This window comes from Nothoprocta perdicaria, unplaced genomic scaffold (genome assembly GCF_003342845.1).
Source record: "Nothoprocta perdicaria isolate Ctin4 unplaced genomic scaffold, notPer1 scaffold_93, whole genome shotgun sequence".
In the NCBI taxonomy this organism is placed as follows: domain Eukaryota; kingdom Metazoa; phylum Chordata; class Aves; order Tinamiformes; family Tinamidae; genus Nothoprocta; species Nothoprocta perdicaria.
This window is the reverse complement of record NW_020456232.1, coordinates 2,876,410-2,897,217: the sequence shown is the minus strand read 5'-3', so window position 1 is coordinate 2,897,217 and position 20,808 is coordinate 2,876,410. Positions and strand designations below refer to the sequence as shown.

Here is a 20,808-nt window from a genome sequence, read left to right as displayed (position 1 = left end):
GATTAATAATYCAGCATCTGAATGGATTGGTTCCAGTCTTTACAATTGCATTAGATGCCATTCTCCTCTTGCATGCAATCATTCAAGTAACAGTTTCTGTTCATATTTGTCAGTCTATTCAGCTGCTGTCTCTRTTGATGGCAGGACTGGATTGTAATGATCTTAACCTAAATTGGGATGGTTGACAAAAGACAGTGTTTTTACATTCTTGCCTATATTTTCACTGGCTGCTTCCCAAAAAAACTCTCAGTTGAAGTACTAGTTGCTTTAGATTGATAATCTGAGGCTCTTTTGCTGAAGGTGGAAGGCCATAGGAGTGGGATACGTCTTCTCCTCCTCTTCCACTCATTTCTCCTTGCTCCTCTGCCCTTTGACAGATGTCCAAAAGCACCGAAACCTGCTGAAACTGAGATTAAACTCATATTTGACTGGAATGTTTCTTTTTATAGTGTGAGGATAAAGTAATTTTGCTACATCATGATCTCCTTATGTAACGAAGCTGTCCAGGTGTGTCACAAGAGAAACAAAGAAGCAAACAAAGCTGCTAGAAAGGAAATCTGAGCTATGATGATGATCCCCTGCTTCATTGTATGTGTAGTTGATGCTTAACATCTCCAACTCTCAAGGGTACCATCAAATGAATAGTTAAACTGATTGTTACAGGTCTCTTGATGAAGTTACGTGATCTTAGTAACGAAAGAATCAATCTTAGATGGGCTCTAACTTTCAGAGGTATCAAGCAATTTTCCCCTTTTCTCGGACTTTTGTTCCCATCATCATAACAACCAGTACAATACCTCAATGGTTGTTCTCGGATAYGTACAACCATTTTAAGTTCTGAGAAGTAACTAAGCTGAAGCACATGCATCTGAAGTACCATGTTACTACCTCAGATTTTACTGAAGTATTGATTTCTTGCAGTTTTACCCAACATAAGAGGAAGCAGCTGGTAATGTGAAAGACAAGCCGACCTTCATAAAGGTTCCCTAAAAGGTGTGTTGAAAATAGATTTTTTTTTTTATTCGTTCATGGCATTTCTCATGAAATCATCAAAATCTCGAGGCTTATGAAACATTTATGAAACAAAGCAGTAATACAAAAATTAGTGGAGCATGTATTTATTTATTGGGTGAAAAAGGAGGTCACTATGAGAGTAAGGAGATAGGAAGGAGTGTTCTGCATGTCCAGAAGGAAGATTAGGCTATAGTGGAGATGGAATGAAATTGGGGTGTAAAAAGGACAGTTGTGCTATTTCTCTCAGGTAGTGGGCTAAGAGTGTGTGTTTCCTGACAATATAGTGCTCAAACTCCTGTCATTTCTTTAATACAGTATATTACTTATGTACCACATAATGGCAGCAGGCTGAACCACCACACATGCTAGGGGGGCCAAAATATTGTATTTTTTAATGAGAATGATGATGAGAAGCACAAGCGATTAAATTACCAGACAGGCTTTGAATAGATTTGCATGGCATTACAGATTGTGAATGAGATGACCTCCAGGCAGAACCTGAGGAAAATTAATTTGTAGAGATTCCCTTTCGAGGTGCAGTTTGGCCAAGGCAAACGGTGCTCGGACAACCGGCCTGCGGAGGCCCCAAGTTCTGCCGCCTCTGTCAGCAACCGTTTTAACCACCGGCTGCTGCGGTCGTTTCTTGTAAAGACGGGGAGGGGCTAAGATCTGAGCTCGGGAGAAGCTCCTACATAAAATACATATATATTTAACATATATATATAWAAAATACATATAACACATATATATGTTAAATACATTCCAATTAATTTGATCCTGAGCAAGAGAGCCAGGCACCTCCCTGAGGAACCCCAGAAACCAGGGCCTCTTGCGTCGGTTAAACCGTCAGTGCGCAGCCAAAAACCGTCCCCACGGCGCCTGCGCCCCCGCCCCGCCCCGCCCCCGCGGGAGGGGGGGGCTCGAGAGGGCGCCTGGCCCTTTAACGCCACGCCCCGTCTGGCCCTCGCGCCGCGATTGGCGCGCCGCCGCGGCGCCTCCACGCTATTTCCGGTCGCCTGGCCGGCTCTGACCAATAGCGGGGGGGCGTGAGGGCGGGACGCCTCATCCTCACCGAGGCAACGGGCGGACGGCGGTGGGTGCGCGCGAGGCTGACGGTTGCGGCGGGTGAGTGCTGCGCGCTGCTTCCGCCCTGCCCCTCCCGGCCAGCCAATCGCGGCGCTCCGCGGTGCGCCCCGCCCCGCTCCGCTCCCCCCCCCCGCGCGGGGCCGGTAACGGGCCCCGCCGTAACGGGCCGCGCGTGGCGGCTCCGCGCGTGGCGGGCGGGCGGGCGGGGGGAGCCCCTCCCCTGGGCGTCGCGGTGACGTCATGCCCCGCGGGCGTCACGCGCCTGTCGCCATGGCAACGGCGCGGGGGGGGGGGCGGTTTGTGGCGCGGGGCCCGCGGCAGCCCCTGGGGCGCCTCCCGCCGCCGCCGCCGCGCTGGTGGCTCTCCCAATAAAGCCTTCCTGTCTGGTGTGTGTGTGTCGCTCATTTCCTGGCCGGTTCCCCGCTCCCGTCCCTTCCCTGCTTCCCCGGGAAGCCGCGCGCCGCCGTCGAGGCGCTGGCGGTTCCGTTGGGTTCGGTTTGTGCCCAGCGCTTGCCTTGGCGGTGCCCCGAGGCGCCCGGTAAGCGGCCCGGTTGAGGAAAAGCCCGTGGAAAGGCCCCGTCCCCGGTGCCATTTGCCCCTTCCTGCCGCGGTCTGTCCCTTGCCTGGCTCGTTGGCCCGGTAGGGCCTCTTGCTGCGTCACCGTTATTAGTTACACRGAGCCGTAAACCGCGAGGGGAAGCAGCGCGTGTCGCCCCTTGCTYGGCTGTTAGGGCGTCTGTGGGACGCCGGGGATGGAACCGCGGAGCAACAGGCTGAGCGAATCCGTCCTGGTCAGATGCCACCCTGAGCGTTTGTTGAAGCTTCCTGAGCTTTCCCCAGTGTCCCTGTGCTGGGCCCTTGGGGACAGCCCTGTGACCCCCTCGTGGTTTGGGCTCCCCGGGCATTTCCCTCGGGATCTTCCCCGCGGATGCTGCGGTGGAGCAGGGCAGGGAGCTGAGCGGTGCGGGAGCAGGGCTGAACCCACGGCCTCGCGGGGGCCACGGTGCGTCTGAAACACAGCCCAYGGGAAGGGAGAGGGCCCGCGGGGCCGCAAGTGGAAGCAGCCCCGGTGCAGGGGGTTTGGAAGGGCCTGCAGGGACGGAAGGGATCCGGCGGGACGCAGCGACRGGTGACGCCTTCTACCCGCCGTGCCAGCTCTGGGGCAGCCCTGCCCCGCGTTGGCAAGCCCGTGGGTACGTGAGGCCTTGACCCCTTCTGCAACCAAGAGCTTCCAAGAGCCCCTTCATTGCCTAAGTCAGCTTTTCAGCAGCATCTCTACCTTATTTAAAGAAAAGAATGGTTCCACTATCATTTCTGTCACCCCCTTTATCCCATCTCTTTTCATCTTCTGCAAAAAAATGCATTCCACGTTTGCTCCTCTAGCATTTTGCTGAAGTCTTTGTCCTGACCCTGTAGATGTGATGTCTTGTGTGCAGGGTAACAAGATGCAGGGATGCTGCTTTCCAGCAAGCAGACTCTGTTTCAGTTCACGCTCTATGTTACTGCTGCTACCAAAGGTTGCTGGAGCTTTCTTAATTACTGTTATTTGCCAAAAGGAAGCAAGTTGTAGTGATTATGACTTTAGTTTCAGATTCCAGGTTAGTGGAAGAGAATCTTATTGCTGGATGCAGGCCATTAATTTTTTYCTTTATGTTTTAGTGATCTTTCATTTTATGTATGCAAATATAATTATATGTTTACAATTTTAAAAGTAAAAAAAATGTAATATTATATTCATTTTTTGAAAAAATAAAAAGATTTCTTAAAAAATGGCCTAGTTACCATTACTGAATAGACAATTCTGGTGAGCCAGTAAATTTGCCTATTTTGTATCAATGAGGAATCTTACCAGACATGCTCTGCCTTGTTCTGGTGGTGCAGATATAGGTGTATGTAGTTTTTGGAATGAGCAGTGTAACATTTGCAAATYTGGGATTTAAATGCTATGTATATGTAAGCAGCTTTCTTTACTTTGCACTTTCTAGCTTTTTAGGTCACAAATAATCACTTTCCAGGAATCTAGGACTTACACGCACCATGCTGGAGTATCCTAGTGCATCTGAGACGTTTTCTCCATTCATGCAGGAAAGCTACATGTCTGTTTWCTTCTTGAAACATTGCAGCACACCGATTATCTATGTTTAGAGCTTAACATGTGGTTTGGGCTCAGGAGGTTCTGCCACGCCAGCTTGTTCCATGTGCCAGTGTTAACGAAAGGCCCCATAGATTCCATCCTGCCAACAGGGATGCCTCTCTTAAGGAGTTAATGTTTTGGCTGTGAAGCATCATCGTAGTGCAAACCAGCAAGTCATGAGTGCAGAAGTATGAAATATTGTCAAATTAAAAAAAAAAAAAAAAAAAAAAAAAAAAAAAAAGCAACTTTGTCTCAGACACGGAGAAGTCTTAGGTCAGCTGAAACACCTGGAAAAGTTATTTGGTTCGTGTTAGGTCTCTGCAAAGGAGCCTGATGGTTCATTTCCAGCTTGCAACATGGGCTCCTCCAGCTGAATTGGTGATCTTGGTCATGTTGATATTGTTAGCTAAGGAAGGGGCAGAACTTCCTTTGGCAGAAATACTCCCCTCACTTCAAACCTATTGCTATAATATTCTTTCTAAAGTTACTTTATATGAAATACGTCTCTTGGAAATCAGTATCTAACATGTGTGATTTGGTTTTAGGATGATTCCTCAGCAGAGTTTGTTTTGGAAGCATGGAAGCATGTTCTTTTCCAGTAGAAGATGGTGATCGTTGTGTATGATCATGGAGAAGGGGATAAGTTCAATAGAAGTGATACCTTCCAAATCGTCTCAGGTTACCGCTGTAAAAGTGCTGGTCAAAGAGCCCGAAACGAAGCAAACCCAAAGAGGGAAACGAGTGGGATTTGTGCTTGTTCATGCAGGTAAGATACAGAAACACAGCATGTGCATCTGCAGGCTTAAATATCAATTACCCTTCGTATTGGGTGTAAATGTTGGTGTGGAGAGTTTGACTCCAGCACTGTCTGTAGGACCTTGGAAACTGACCATAAAAATATAGGTAGCTTAACTGCTTGGGTGGGTGTTCTGAAAAGTACTTTTTATTTTTTTTTCCTGCCTTTTCTTCTTAATCTCCCACTCACCCCAAATTCCCTAGATTAAACTATTTAAAATGTTAAATTCTACATTTTTTTTTCTGCCAAGGCTGGGAGCCCTGCAAGATGTGAGACGTCTGCCAGTCTATTTCCTTATGCTTTATCCTTTACAGAATCAAATATAACTCTCGTTACCGACAATTCCTAATCTAGTTTGTCCTCGAGGACAATGAACTATACTGGAAGTTCTGCAAGAATGAATAACAATGGAGTCTTTTAGAGAGTGTTCTGTGAAGAGATTATATTACACTGACATTTATACCTGCATGCATCCGCATGTATGCTGAGTGTTCCATTTACTACTGCATGTCTTTGAAATAATGTTGTGAGGCAAAAGGCGTTGGTCCTTGATTTTAAAAAAGCAAATTTCGGTGTTACCCAGATTAAGTGTGGATCTTGTGGGTTTTGTGTGTCTTTGTTGCTGATGTGATCTAAAGGCACCAGTTTGATAGGTAATACTATCTTTTTTTTTCCCTAATTGTAGGTGCAGGTTACCATTCTGAATCCAAAGCTAAAGAATACAAGCATGTGTGCAAAAGAGCCTGTCAGAAGGTATGTCTTCCAGGGCCACAGTTTTCCATAGAGGTGCATAAGAAATAAATTCTCCCAGTGCTCTGCTTTCATGTTTTCAGCAGGGGCAAATAGCAGACACTGATGGAAAAGGGCAGGTTCACAGCAGGACCTTCACTGAAAGCTTCCTGCTCTCGTCCTGGGGCTGTGGCACTTGTGTGGTGTCTTCCGACACTTTTCCTTCGTCATCTGCCTCCACTTTGTGGGGAACTTTAGCTGAAGCCTCCAGACTGCCCTCTGAGTACAGAGATTTCCAGAACTCTATCTATCTATTTATTTATTTACTAACTTAGTAGCTCTAACTTCTTAATGGCAGGGGAGGTAGAAGCAACGACCAAACCAAACCAAACCAAACCAAACCAAAAAAGCCTCTTTCCAAATCTGGAAAGGAAAAAATAGCAAGATTTTAATTTCCCTTGAAATTAAGTTTTTGGTCTGCAGAAACTTTGTAGCTGGCAAGTTTCATCTACTAAGTGTCAGTTGAGAAGCTGGAAGACTGGTCTGCAAAGTTTGTAATGCCTTTACTTTCTCCAGGSAGGAGATGGGGAGCCTGGCTGGCCTTTTAGAAGAGTCTCAGACTTGGCCTTTGATAATTAACACTTCATTTTACACTTCTGTTGCTCAATCCTAATACCAATCTAATTTTGTAATCAGCAGCCTCAAATCATCCAAACTCAACATCACCTTCATTAAAGTTGGGTATTGGCCCTGTTGATATTAGTTTTCCACATAATTATGTGCTAAAAGAGGTTGTTGCTGCTGAATTTAAGTCTAATTTGAGATTCCATTCGGTTTCTTAAACTAGGTAGCCAAGGTAAATATCTTGTATTAAGGACTAACAATACCAGTTTTGTCTTGCAAGATGCAGCCCTAGCTGTTTTCTTGGGAACTGAGGGAACTTGGCCAGAAGGGCTTGTCCAACATCGATCTGAAAATTTTCTTTTTGTGTGTCTGTGTATAAATTAAAAATAATATTGTCTTATTTGATTTATTTTCATGTATTGGCTTTTACATAAGCTTGCTTATTGGTTCAGTTCAATTTGCTGACTATTACCCTGTACAGTCCTAGGGATTCATGTTGAACTTTGGAAGAAAAAATAATAATTCCTTGACTGAAACAGTGAGTGTTTGGGAACACCAGGTATAAGAATTGCTATAAACTTGATTGTGCAGGAACCTGCTGTTAAATGCAGTTTCAGAATGACTGAGCAATAAAACTAGGCTTTCAGTTCTGACCCCTCTACCCCCTTTCCTACTATTGCCACTGCCTCTTTTTTTTTTTTTTTTTTGGTCATTTTAAACTAATTTGTGAAGATCCTGTTCTCAAGTAAATGTATAGCTTAGCCATACCATCCTAGTGTTACTTCATCGTCAAGCAAAAATTCTATTTTACAGGCAATTGAAAAGCTACAGGCTGGTGCTCTTGCAACAGATGCAGTGACTGCAGCACTTATAGAATTAGAGGTATGAATTTCTGACTAGCAGTAAGTATCTCTCGCAGCTACATTGTCAGATTTTTCTATAGGAAGGTACTAATTCGTGCGGAAAATTAATTGAATTTTCCTTTTTGGTCTTAAATGTATTGTCTGTGCAGTCTTGGAAGGAGTTCTGCAATTTCTTTTACTTTTTTTAATAGTAGTTTGAAGAAAATGTACTTTAAAGACTTTCTAAAAATATAAACAAAATAAAAATTATCCACTTGATGCAATTCTGTTGTAATCTTAGCTATGTTTTATACAATCTTTGACCCTCAAGAATAACAATTATTAAATGCTTATCTAACACTCTGTGACTTGCCAGCCTACGGGGTGGTCTGCACTAGCTTCAGTTCTTAGATGGGGAGAAAATATCATGCTGCTCGTTGCATATATTAACAGAAATTCGGTGATATGTTCAATCCTTTTTTAGTACTAACAAATTATAAAGAAATTCATCTAAACTATTTGTAGTTGGTTCTAGTAATCCGGTTAACACTCTCATTGATGTAACTGTCTCTAAGTATGATGTTTTGAATTATATTATTCATATCTTTTTCAATTATTCAGCATAATTCTAGAAAAGTGATTGCATAAACCTAAGGTTGCTGGTCTCTTTTACCACTTAAGGTACTTTACATTTTTTATTTTCATAAAGTTTTTATTTGTCTCACAACTCATTTCTTCTATGTGTTTACTGTAACGTATTTTAAAGGCTATTTTTCCTATGGTTTTACTTGTTTTTCTATATGATCTCTGCTAGGATAGGAGTTTAAATGTCGGCTGTTCAGAGAAATTTGACTTCAGTAGAAAATTATGATTTGATAGGGGTGAATTTTATGACCAGCTGTGTAGAATAGGATAAGTGCTGTTTGTATAGCAGAATGGTATGTGCTAGGATTGTTTTAATCAGCATTTGGAAGGGTTTCTTTGGGGAGTGGTGAGATCTTACAGCATCTGTGTTCAGTGAAGGGTGTTTATAAAATAGGGTCACAGAGAGGAAAGATAAAAGAATTTCTGAGATGTAAATTTGGAGATTTGGTCCTAGATCCATTATTTCCTTATGGCAGGAATTTTTCTTCTCCAGCTTGGTTAGTAGAGGAATAAGCCAAGGTAAGTGCTGTGCTGTAAAAATAATTTCCTGGGTTTGGAATTTATTGGTGTATTTCCAGAGAATTAGCAGTGGATTTTTTTTTACACAGGAGTTGAGAAACTGTGAATTATGCTACTTGATGGGGTTAGTGTGAAGGGGGCAGTACCTTCTTCAGCATGTGTTAGACACACGGAGTAACTGCCAGGGCTGCAGCAGTGCTTCGGCTTGGCAAGCCTCACTGCTGATAAACAGTGCTTTTGGTCTTCACTGAGCCCTTCAAATATGCTTTCACGTGTTACCTTGCACATTTGAATTTATCTAGGTGAACACAAGTGGTGTATCTACAACGGAATTATTTATGATGCACTTTTATAAGCTAACTGCTAACTACTTGCCACTGTTCTCTCAGAAGATTGTTCTTTGAGCCAGTTCCCTTCTCAGCAGAATAAAGTCTGTTTTGTTTTATGTGTTTTATCRTGTACTAGAGATAGGAAAATATGTTTTAAGAAATTTAACTTAATAGCTATATAACTTGCAGCTGTTTCTAGCTGTGCTTGTTATCTGCAAGAAGTTTTTCTTTTGCTTTAATATAGGCAAATATTCTGAAATGTCATTTATGTTAAGAAGTTATAACTTAAATCTTAAACTAAAACATGTTTATGAAATTATTTCAATTGGCAACTTCTTCTGTCTTGCAGCTGTTCTGATGATGCCTCTCTTTGTTGCATTTTGTTTTTTTCTCATTACCTCCGGTGGTATTTTTGAATATATCATCTAAAACTTTTTTTTTCTCTTTCTGTCTTTGAGGTAAAATACCAATTTGTTCAGATTGTTGAACTGCTGCCATCAGTAYAATTATTAGTCTTCATTTATTCTTTAAGTGACCTATATAACCTCTTAATTGTGGGCTATTCATTTTATATATGGGATGAAGAATGTTGGGTTGGGGATCTTTTTAAATATTTGTGTATGCAGCTACTTTGAAGAAGAGTCAGGGGTAGACTTGAAACAGAAACGGTGTGTTATGTCCTGACAGTTTTTGGATCCTATAGGAGTGATTGCAAAATGTTAGACTTCAGCTTTCAAAATGCTGAAAGGTTTGTGTCTGCTTGCATCCCATTCTAAATATGATCTCCTGAGATCTCTGTCACTTGTGGAGTTTTGTCTTGTTTTATAGGCTTTTTCTGTTGCTCTTTAAAAAACAGAAATTGCAGGTGGCAGGTCAACAAAGAAAACAATAGATTTTCTCATCAATTGTAGAACTTCAGAGGTTAAAATAAAAAAGAGACAAGAGGTTTGTTTACTGACTGTCCCTCTAATGAGCTATCATTTTTTCCTTTTCATTACACACACAAAAAATCTCATTTTTTTCTTAAAGTATTTTCGCATTTTGAATTGACAAAAAAAATCTGATTTTTTTCTTAAAGCATTTTAGCATTTTGACTTTACAAATTGTATGAAAATTGAGCTTCCTTCCTTACGTCTGCCACTGTAATGTAGATTAAGACAAATAGCAAAATTGTGTATAGCCTGGCGGGCAGCAGTAGCTGCAAGGAGAGATTCTGATGCAGAGTGATGCAGAGAACTGTTTCTAACCTATTTTGGTTGCTGTGCGTTTTTCTGAACACATTGCAGTGAGTTTATCTGCAATATTTCAATCACTTTTTAAGTTCTCTAGACTCTAATTCTGTATTCCAAAATCTGTACTCTTTGCAAGACACAAATGCCCTTTCATGGAAGTGTCACAAAAGATGATTTTCCCCCCCTCAGTTCCGCTCAATTACCCAACTCCTATTACACAGAATTTCAGCTAATTCAAGAGGCATCACTTCAAAGCCTTGCTGAGACTCAAAGCTTGCTCTTGATCTTTTATGAGCAAGCTGACAGTTTGCTTGTGGTATGCTGTCTGCTCTTTGTTTTATTTTTGCAGGCTCTAAACAGAAAAGGAACAACCATTTGCTGGACTTTATGAATCTCGAGTGAAATAGTGATCTGTGATTAATATGTAAGGGTAGTAGTTATAAGAAGAAAGGTCAAGTACTCTTGCAAACCCAGAAGAGCAGCTGATCCAGAGTACTGAAGCTTCATAAGCATCAGCTGTAGTTGATAAGCTGATTAGAGTAATGATCTCTGGTTTCTGAGCTGCCTTTGTAGTGCAACAAATGATCATTTAAAGTGCTGTTTTTGATAACACAAGGGTTTGGACAAGTTGCTTCATAGGATTCCTTGTTCACAAAGTATGTKTGTACAGAGATATGATCACTCTGGCTTCATTTCATCAGTTACCACCTGAAGACTGAATTTGAAAGTGAAGGGGTTTTTATTTTTCTCTAGCTTGAAATTTTCAGTGAAATTCCATAAAATAAAAGAACCTAAGCTGCAGAGAATGAGCAGGATTTCCAACTTTTTCCTTAGGCTTTTTATTAATGTGTATATGTTTGCTTTTTTAAAAAAATTGCTTTTAGTAGAGTGTTCCTTGTGAACATGATTTAAGTTGAATTTTAAACTGACTGCAGGCTTTTATTCTTTTTTATCAGCTTGCTACTGAAATTGGTGTATTTGTTTTTTGTTTTTGTGATTGAAAACAAAGCATATTTTTAACCTGTTAGTGTACTTAAGAAATGTGTCTTTCAAAAAAGTTTTACAATGAAATAATTCATTTTTTTCTTAAATTGGTTTATTGATTTTTTTTTCTTTTAATTTAATTTATAGCAATTTAATTCCATTTTGGAATATACACTCTTAGCCCCAAGGACTCCTCCTTAAACATAAAAGGCCGGTGCCAGCAATGTTGTTGTAGGAGAGTGAGTAGCAGCCATCTGTGACAAAAACATTCTCTAAAAACATTTTAGCTGATGGACTTGAAAGGGAGTCATCGTGCTAGAGTACTGCTTCTTGTCACTAAATTCCCACAGAAAAATAAATCTTAAAATTGCAGTGTGTAAAAAGAAAAGCCTGTTGACTTTGAATCCTCTTTAAAAGTTGCAAGCAAACCTTGGCCAGGACTATATCAAAGATAGTTGGCGTGCTGCAAGTGGACCATTGGAGCTATTTGGCTAGACCTAATTTGGGACTRTTAGTGTTGAGTAACTTCTTTGAGCATCCAGCTTTGACCACAGCTAGAAAATTCAGCATGCCCATAATTACTGCCAGGGCATTTATAAATACGTCTTGAAATGGGGGGGGGAATCCAAAAATGGAAATGATACTCTCTGTAATTTAATTGTAACTGTAACTTAATTAACTTAATGATTTTTTATGAGATAGGATAAAACTTCAGAAAAGGAAATGATTATTGCATATCTTAAAGCTTTCTGTTATCTCCTTTGCTACAGATTTGTGTTATAAATTAGCGTTCCCTCAGTGATGGAGTCATGCCAGGTAGAGCAGTGTTTTTCACATATTTGCAAGTTTTTGCTACTGATTACTTCACCTGCATTTTTTATATTATAAACTTATTTGTCAGGGCATACTAAAGGAGTCCTTTCCCCTTATAAAGGAGCTTTGTATGTGAGGAACTGTGAAATAAAAAACAAATCTGCCTTGTTATTCAAGTTCGTTTTTGCCTTTGCTRGGAGTAGCATTTTCTTCCCGTGGTAACTTGTTCATGAGAACTGCACAACCATCCCTTCATAAGCCATAAGTAATAAAAACAGACATGAAGCTTTGGAGACATGCACCGTATCTTTGAAATTGTCCCGGTCTCTTGGCTGTCCTGCTCTGTTCTCTGTCCTTGTTCTGTGCTCTGTTTCGTACCTGTGTCTGTGAGCAGGGGGCTGCATCAGGCTGCAAGGGAGACTTCTGAACAGTGATGCTTTAAGACTTAGTGTCTTTTAAGTCATGAGGATGCTATGAGGAAACAGGCAGAAATACATGTTTTTGAATTTGATGTGCAAAACAACTTGTTCAAAAACATTGCGTTTGCAAAGTACTCCGGGAAATGCTAATAAAAGTTTATTTTGCTTTTTRATGAGTTAATGCTTACCAAAAGTTCGTCAATACTTTGTATGCAATACGTCTTCAAGTGTTGTTGTTCAAGGAACTACTGGATCATAGTAATGACTGTCCTTATACAACATAGAAATACTGCAAAGTGCATTTGCGGTGATGGGGAACACACTTTATTATTATTATTATTATTATTATTATTTTTTTTTTTTTCTGTGTGCAAAGTTGAACTGTAGGCTTAAGGTTTAGAACTTAAGGAAAGATATAGGTCTGTTTTGCTTGTGTCATACTTTTCAGCTTCAGAGGAAGACTCTTGTGATTATTACACTTTAAAATCATTGAACAGGTAGGGGTTAAATTAAATATGTGTTTTGAAGGAAGGAGAAAGATTTTTTTCATAAGGTTTTTGCTTGCATATAAATGATCATAAAACATTGTTGCATAGCTATTTGTGTTAGCACATTACACTTGAGAGGTATCACCCACTGTAGGGTTTGTAAAGTGATATAATAATTTGACCCATGCAAATTGCTGTAGTTTTGTTGGACATTAAACAACGAGAATCAGAATGTGCACTGTATCAAGGCCAGTTATGCAAAGTTTTGATACAGGGTCTTACTGTGTCTTCTTCTTCCTTTAGGATTCTCCTTTTACAAATGCAGGAATGGGATCTAACCTAAACCTTCTGGGTGAGATAGAATGTGATGCCAGTATAATGGATGGAAAGTCATTAAATTTTGGAGCAGTTGGAGCACTGAGTGGTATGTTAATTGTATGTTGTAAAGCTACTACTAATGTTGGTGCAAAGATCAATTTTGTTCTTGTTTAAGTTTTCCAGCTGGGGGAATTTGTAAGCATGTTTTTTTTTTTTTTTTTTTTCCCCCTTAAGAAATCTGACACATCTCTGTATACTACTTTGTCTTAATTTTGTCTTAATATGCGGATTATTTAATCCATATGCCAGGTATTACGGTTTTCTTGACAGTTTTAGGCAGCTGTATGAGTGACCAGCCTCCAAACTTGAGAATTGTTGAGAGTGAGCTCAGCTGTTCATCAGTCAGACTTTTTGCTTGGGACAAAAAAAATTCTCCATAATACAGATTTTTAAAAAAKATTATTATTTCTCTCATTTGATAAAATATGTATCTGTAGATTTTGACATATTATAAGGCTTGATAAATTTGCATATGGATCTTATTTTATCTTAAAGTTACTATTGAGTAGATATTCTGACATTTCATGCTTTGTTCCTTGTCCTAGAATATTTCTGCAATGTGGAAGTTATTTCCTCATGTAAATTTAAATCTAAAATAAATACTAAAATTAAACGTTCAAGGACTGCTTATTAGAAAGCGTATACTCCTCAAAGTGAGGAATAAGGGAGTAAAAGGAAGCTAAGCCTGAATCCTGTAATCCTTCCTCTGATCAAATAGATCTAAATGAAAGCTCTTTACCTTGAAAAAATAAATGCTCATAAATCTTCTTTTGTCTGTGGAATACCAAAGACATTTAGAGATTTTTGGTGTGAATGGGGCATTTCTAAAATTTAAACATGCTTCTTTATTTCAAAAAGGAAACAATTAGTTAGAAGATATTGGCAACATTAGTAGGACTTGTGAAGGAAAAACTGATAAAGTTGTTATTAAATTGAAACTTACCACAAGTTTTCTCTTTATGCCTTCACAAAGGCATGAAAATTAAAGGAAGTTGAGTTCCATTGCCAGGATGAACACTAAATGCTATGTGGAAAAATATTTTAATGCTTTGTTTCCTTTTTGTTTTTGCTAATTTTTCTTTTCAGGAATCAAGAATCCAGTTTCAGTTGCAAATAGATTATTGTGTGAAGGGCAGAAAGGAAAACTCTCTGCTGGCAGAATTCCACCTTGGTAATTGCTTTGTTCTGCTTGACTTTACTTTAGACTTTGGTCTCTGCTACATGTACTATTTGAAGGTTGATGTTGTTTTATATATCAGCAACAGCATGCCATTAAAAAGATTAGCTTTGTTCTCTGATCTTGGAACCTGTTATGCACTTTATGCAGCTGTGGGAAGAATGAAGTATTGTGGATAGAAGGTGATACTGTGTTGTGAAAATTTCCTTCTTTCTTTCTGTGACTATTTTCACAGTTGTGTTCTTATTGAATTCTCTCTCTCTAAAAACTCTCTCTCAAGAGTTTTTAAACTCTTGTGTTTTGAAAAAATTGTGAATACATCAAGATTGGAATGAAATTCCGCTACCTCCATCTCTCTCTACCTTTTGAAATAAACTGCATACTTTTTTCAAAAGTATATAAAGAATATATAAATATTTGATCATATACTTATTGATATATACTTTTATATATTGTGTACATACAATATATACGGATACATATGGAGAATCCTACTTTGTTGTCTGTGGATAACTGTTTTTTAGCTGTAATGTGGAAATTTGCAGTATTTAGTAATTTCCTCCCACGCTGAACAAAAAGAAGTCATTTTAAAGGCAAACTTGATAGTATTTACAATCACAATGAAAACACATACCCTTTTATTGAGATTGGCATGATATAAAGAGAGGAGGAACCTATTTTTACTGGCTAGCAACTTTGAATATTACTGTGTCATTTTAAAAAGAATCCTAGAATAGTTAGGATTGTTTGATCTTAAAACAATCTTATTGTGAATAATGATTTAATTTGATAAGCAGAGCCCTTGAACTAAAATGGTTAACTTTCAGTATTCCAGTTTACTAAGTGAGGGGAAATCATTGATTCAGTTTTCTGTAATGGTAAAAAGGTAGGTTCTATATACATATATAAAATTAAAAAAAAAAATACAACAAAAAAGTCCTGTAGCAACCCACCAACATATAGTTTTTGCATTTAAAACTCTTTTCTTTAATAATGGAAAATTTTACGAAGAAATAGGAACTTGAATTTCAGTTACTTGAGTTCATTTCTTCTGAAGCTGAGAGAAAACTAGGGTTTAGTTGGGTTCCACTAAAGAAAGTATCAAATGTGTGGGGGTTTCTGTTTGATTGGTTATGTTTTTTCTCCCCTCTGTTGTTCTGGAGTTAAGAGATCTGAAGTCAGCAACATTTGAAGGGTTTTCCTTGTCTATACAGTCATGTTGCTTTCTGTAGCGCTCATAAAGCAGAGCATGTGGAATAGTCCCCATTCTGGTTTTATTTGTTTGCTCTAACTTCATGATTTAGTTTATGTTAATGTTACTTAGAAAATAACTGAGTGGAAAAAAACTGTGTCCATTTTTATTCAAAAGGCAGAAGTAAACTGTTCAAGTGCCATGCAAGATCTTGGCTCACCAACAGGTTTAATGGCAAGGGAGTTCAAACTCTGAGGGCTTGAAGTGCTGTCTTCACAGCCAACACATACAGTGTATTGTGCAGAAGTTGTAGACCTTCATTACTAGTACAGGTTCTCATTTCCTCTTCCCCATTTTGTATTTTATCAGAACAAATTAGTCACTCTGGGAACAATCTGAACTCTTGGAGTACGATTGCATGTGATTTAGGCTGGGTAGGTGCTCCCCTGCACACAGGGTAGCTCAAGTTCTCTGAATGACTATTCACGTTCATTATAGGTGACGAGTGTTGACAGCTTCATGCCTTGCCTTTCTGACAGAGTTTGGTGTGGCACATTTTTGTTCTGGGAATGAAATACGTTCCTCCACAAGTGGGAATATATATCTATATAATCAAGTAGCAAGAGACTAAGTGAGTTTTTGGCATGCTCCCAAGTGTTAAGTTTCTAGTAAGTGATTTTTATTTGTAATGATGTAGAAGTTTCATCCTGCTTCTCATGGGCAGATRGTGTATTCGTGAATCTTACAGATACTGCTGAGTCTGAGTACCTGTCCTGGTAAAGAAACTAGCAGCAGAGACTCTTTCTATAGTCCAGTCTACAACTGCTTACTGTTTTCTGGCCAGAATTTTTGGTGCAGGACACATGGGAAAAACTCGGGCACTGAGGTCAGTGCAAGTTCCATTGTGGAGTGTCTTGTCCATAAGCAACACTCAGAATAGTTAGTTTTACTTATTTACCCTTGGTGCTCAGCACACGTTTGTACAGTGACATTTCAAAGCCAACTCCAAGTGAAAGATTTCTAATTTGCAGTAGGAGAAATTTTAATAAGTGTGAATTAGCTTAGTCTGTGATGGTAATTTTTTGGGGAAGGAGTGATCAAGTGTCCTAACGAGTGGATGAAATAGGCTGTAAATTGCCCTGCGGAGGGCAATTTACACTGGTGCCATGGTTCTGGTGCCATGTCATCTTTTCCAAGACACAGAATTTTGTACCCAGACTGAGGTATAAAAAAAAAACAAAAAAACCAACCAAACAAACAAACAAAAAAAAACAACAAAAAAGGAAGTTTAAAATAGAGAACCCCAGAATGTGTCAGGGATTTTTTTTAAAAAAAAGATATTCTGAGGTCTTTACACCTTTCTCTCATATCATGGTCAGCCTGGTGTAGTTAGAATATTCTTTGCCTACAGAAGCAAGAAGAGAAAATACTGAACTCGTTAGATTTTCTGTATTATCCTGTACGACATTCTTGGTCGTTTATATAGCTYTACAAAAGGAAGAACAATTGCAACTGCACAGTTACATTTCAGGTGGATCTTTGAGAGTAGTCTTTGGTCCCAAGGCAATGGACTGATCTCTGTAGCGATAGCTTTTAATTTTTCAAAATTATTTTTTGTGCTGAAACAAGAGATACTTGAGCTTCCCAAGGGAAAATGCTTACATACATCTGTTTACTATTAACTTGAGATATGTAGGAGTTGCAGGATGATGCAAATAGTCCCGAATGTCTCCTTTCAAAGTTTATGGTTGTATCCATTTTTCAGGATTAATAGTAACTCCTATAGGAAAAATTCCATCTGAGTGGTGTTTTTTTGTTTTGCTTTGTTTTTCCCCTTCTCTGGATACAGAATTTTGTAAAAGATTTGCTTCTGGGATGTATAATACCAAAGGCAAGACAGATATGTTGTGCAACTTGTAGGTCAGAGTTGTGCACCAGCCGTTATCCGTGTCCTGTATTTCTTTAGAACAATTTGTTCTTTATAAGGTTGATTGCATAGTGACTGCTGCAACTTATGGTAAAAGTTACAAAGTCAGCTGGTTGCATTCAGGATCATCTCTAATTGAGCTGGGAATCTTCTGTCACTTCTGTTTAGCAGAATGTGGCCTGCCCCTGTAGAGCTTGTATTACGTGGTCCTGTTCAGAGGCAAATAACATGAGGCTTTACATGTCTTTACAGGAAAAAAAAGTGTTATAAAAAGACCATTTCTAGAGTTCTTTGCTTGCATTTTCTGATAATATGATCTAGTTTGCCTGGAACTGCAAACCCATCTGAGCATCACCTCCTTGCTCCAAGGAAACTTTTGTCTTCTGCGTGTTCAGATCCTTACCAGATCCGTCTGTGGTAACAACCACAGAGTACTCTTCATTAGATATGGTTGCAGGAATGATAAATCTTGTTGCAGAACCAACTTTCAGAGTAGCAGAGCACAAACTCTTCCTTTCTTTTTTTCTTTTTCTTTCTTTCTTTCTTTTCTTTTTTTTCTTCCCCTCTCTCCTCTGTGGGATATTGTATTTTGAATTGGCCTACAGGCTTTTGAGACTTGGTGGGGCTTTGTTTGATTTCTCAAGCCCGTTGGATTTATTCTGCATTTTCTCTCTCCCCTAGCTCATCCTGCTTTGCAATAGCAGTTTATGGGTAGTTTTGGTTTTACTTCACCTTGAAGTACTGCCCTGTTCACTCTTGCCTGCTGCAGCTTGTCTACACGTGGGTCCATGGATGTTTCTCATGGCAACTGAAGGGTTTCCCTCATTACCTGAGTGRTGCTTCCCACTCCCTTACATCCTCCAGATAGCTGGTACGTTTGTCTGCGTGCAGATCCAGATCACAAAACTTGTTTTGGGGGATGAAGACTCTTAGTCCTGTTTAGGTGATATTTAGGTAATAGATACTTGACTGTCTGCAGGACTTGTTTCATGCTCTTTGTCCTGTAGGATTCTATTACCATATATCCTTTAAGGGAAAAGTCACATAAATAGTACAAATAGTACTGAGATTCTGGTTKTTTTGACTCTGGTAATGCAGGATCTCAATTAGCTATCAGTAGGAGATACCTTCTTCAGCTAACATCTGTTCCCAGGGATGAAATCTGGAAAATATTTTGTATAAGGGAGAGGAATCTGGGAATTAAGGACACAAGCTGGAGCAAAATAAGTCGTGTTACTTCAGTTTTGATGCATCTTGAATGTTCTTGAGTGTTCATTTGCACACTTTGTGGAAAGCAGCGATTGCTCTATTTTTAAGTATAAACAAGCAATCAAGAAATACCAATAAAATGTAGTGTTTCTGACTGATGTGTTTTTAAAATTCTTCCAAATGCAGCTCCTAGTATTTGGGCATAATACTTTATCTTTCTATGCTGCTTCTCTCTGTAAGTTGTTTTGCAGAACAGGATGTGCTCATTTTCTTCCTGTGGATATGCACTTGGTGGAAAACTTAAGACAAATAAAACTCAACATTTACTTTAGTCCATAGGGAGTACTACTTAATTAGATTTGGCTATGGCAACAGTGAAAGTTTACCTATGTCTCTTAGGTATGTTAATGTGAGTCACAGATATTTTTGAACGTTACCTTACTGTATACGAACCATGTTTAACAGGGGCTGCATTAACAATTCTAAGATGTATAAACGATTAATAATTCTCATTCTCTTATAGATGATTTCTTTTTTTAAGGGTAACTTTTGTGAGGAAAAACTGAACATGTATTTCACTGATTAAGTCAGAAGATATAAAGTAGCAACTTAGAATCAGATATTTGGTATCAGGAAAACTTGCAACTGCAGCAATGCTAACAAATTTGCTCTATCAATAATGCTGTTGCAAATTGATAGTACTATGTGGCCTCTGCGGAGTTCTGTGTAGCTGAAGTAACTTCTCTAGCCTCATATTCACAATACTGGCATTTCTGTAAAGCTTTTGGAAATCACTGCAAATTCTTTGTGTTCACCTCTTGTGTCTGCGAGGCAGTTGCATTATTTTTGTTTAATAAAGGTGATCTGAAGTAGAAATTGGAAAGATATGTGTTGACTGTGTTGCTGTTGTTGATACTGTTGGACAGYGGCTTTTCAGAATGTATGTGTCTGAACATTTCTTCTCCAGGGAATCAGATTAATTTAAGGTGAAAGAGGATTAGCAGGATATATAATAAAAGTTTTGTTTTGTTTTTCCTCAGAATTACATGCCTATACACAACTTTTCTATCATTCATTGCTGTGGCAGTGTTTCCTGTGTTGTTACTATAGGATGCTCTGTGCTGACCACAAGACAGCTTTTCAGTTGTTTTTTTGCAAGTAGTAATTTGGTATCTTAGCAAATGCATGATGCAAATCAATGAGACAGGTAAATAATATTTATTTTTAGCTCGTGTCATATTTCTCAAAACATTTCTCAACATTCTTAAGGCAATGGTCAGCTTTACTGGAAATGTCTTGCCATTCTCGCCTCATCCCATATTGTTGGGCCTCAGAATCTTAGTCATTATAGACTGCAGGGAAGACTATAGGTGGCTTTGTCCTGCTCCAGTAGCAATTAAAAGCTGGTSTTATATGGCAAATTATTTCAAGTTTAGTAGCACATAGGCACATAGTTTTTATTCAATAGTATACTTAATGTCAGAGCTGCATAGTCTTAATGGAACTACATAAGCTTGCCAACCATAATAATAGCTGACATTTCTGTGCCATGTAGACAGCTAACAATTTTAAAATGACCAAACCACATAGAAAAATAATTGCAAGAAAAGGGGGATTTGTTATTTGGTTTTGTTTAAACTCCCTCTTCTGTGTCTCCTAGCTTTTTAGTTGGTGAAGGAGCTTACAGATGGGCAGTTGATCACGGGATACCAGCATGTCCTCCAGGTATCATGGCTACAAGTGAGTAAACTGGTGGTGTGAGTAGGAAGATGAGGACAGAGTGATTTAAATGGTGCCTCATGTTTTGAGGGGTACATCAGTTCACTGTTCTTGACATTCAGCTAGCCTATGGTTGGTGGTATATATGAATGGTTTAAGTTTAATTGTTTTCTGCTAAGTATCTAAATGGCAAAATTTAAAAGCTATTATTTCAGGTACATTTTAGCAGCATCTAATTTAAGTGTATTTGTTAAATCCACTGACAAACTTTGTTATCAAAATGTACTTTATTTAATAACTCTCTTCTCTGTAGAAGGTCTCAAAATCATGACTTATCTTGGACTCTAATAGCTCCGACTAGCTGTGTGCCTAAATTCAGTAGGTGCCAGCCTGACTGCCAGGTTCTGTATTATGCTCAGGTCTGGTTCATCTGTTCAGAATTGCTGCAGTCTAAACAGACAGTCACCTTTTTGTGCCTGTATTTTTAACCAGCCTGGGCTCTGTCTTTTGGTAGACTAACCTGATCGAGCAAGTGGACTCCAAAATGCTGTG

At 39.2% G+C, this 20,808-nt stretch overlaps 1 protein-coding gene across 2 annotated transcripts in view; it reads left to right on the top strand.

The window, feature by feature from the left end:
- Nucleotides 1-2,065: 2,065 nt before the first annotated feature.
- The window catches only part of TASP1 (taspase 1), a 67,611-nt gene continuing 48,868 nt past the window's right edge, over nt 2,066-20,808 (top strand). Inside the window, exons 1-7 of one of the 2 annotated variants that reach the window (XM_026052892.1) lie at nt 2,066-2,139; nt 4,780-5,000; nt 5,716-5,783; nt 7,197-7,265; nt 12,958-13,078; nt 14,119-14,203; nt 20,198-20,262. In XM_026052892.1, coding sequence (XP_025908677.1) covers nt 4,856-5,000; nt 5,716-5,783; nt 7,197-7,265; nt 12,958-13,078; nt 14,119-14,203; nt 20,198-20,262 — 553 coding nt within the window. In that variant the 5' untranslated portion in view covers nt 2,066-2,139; nt 4,780-4,855. Of the gene's footprint in view, nt 2,140-4,779; nt 5,001-5,715; nt 5,784-7,196; nt 7,266-12,957; nt 13,079-14,118; nt 14,204-20,197; nt 20,278-20,808 lie in introns of both variants that reach the window. The other variant, XM_026052891.1, reaches the window with a different exon arrangement.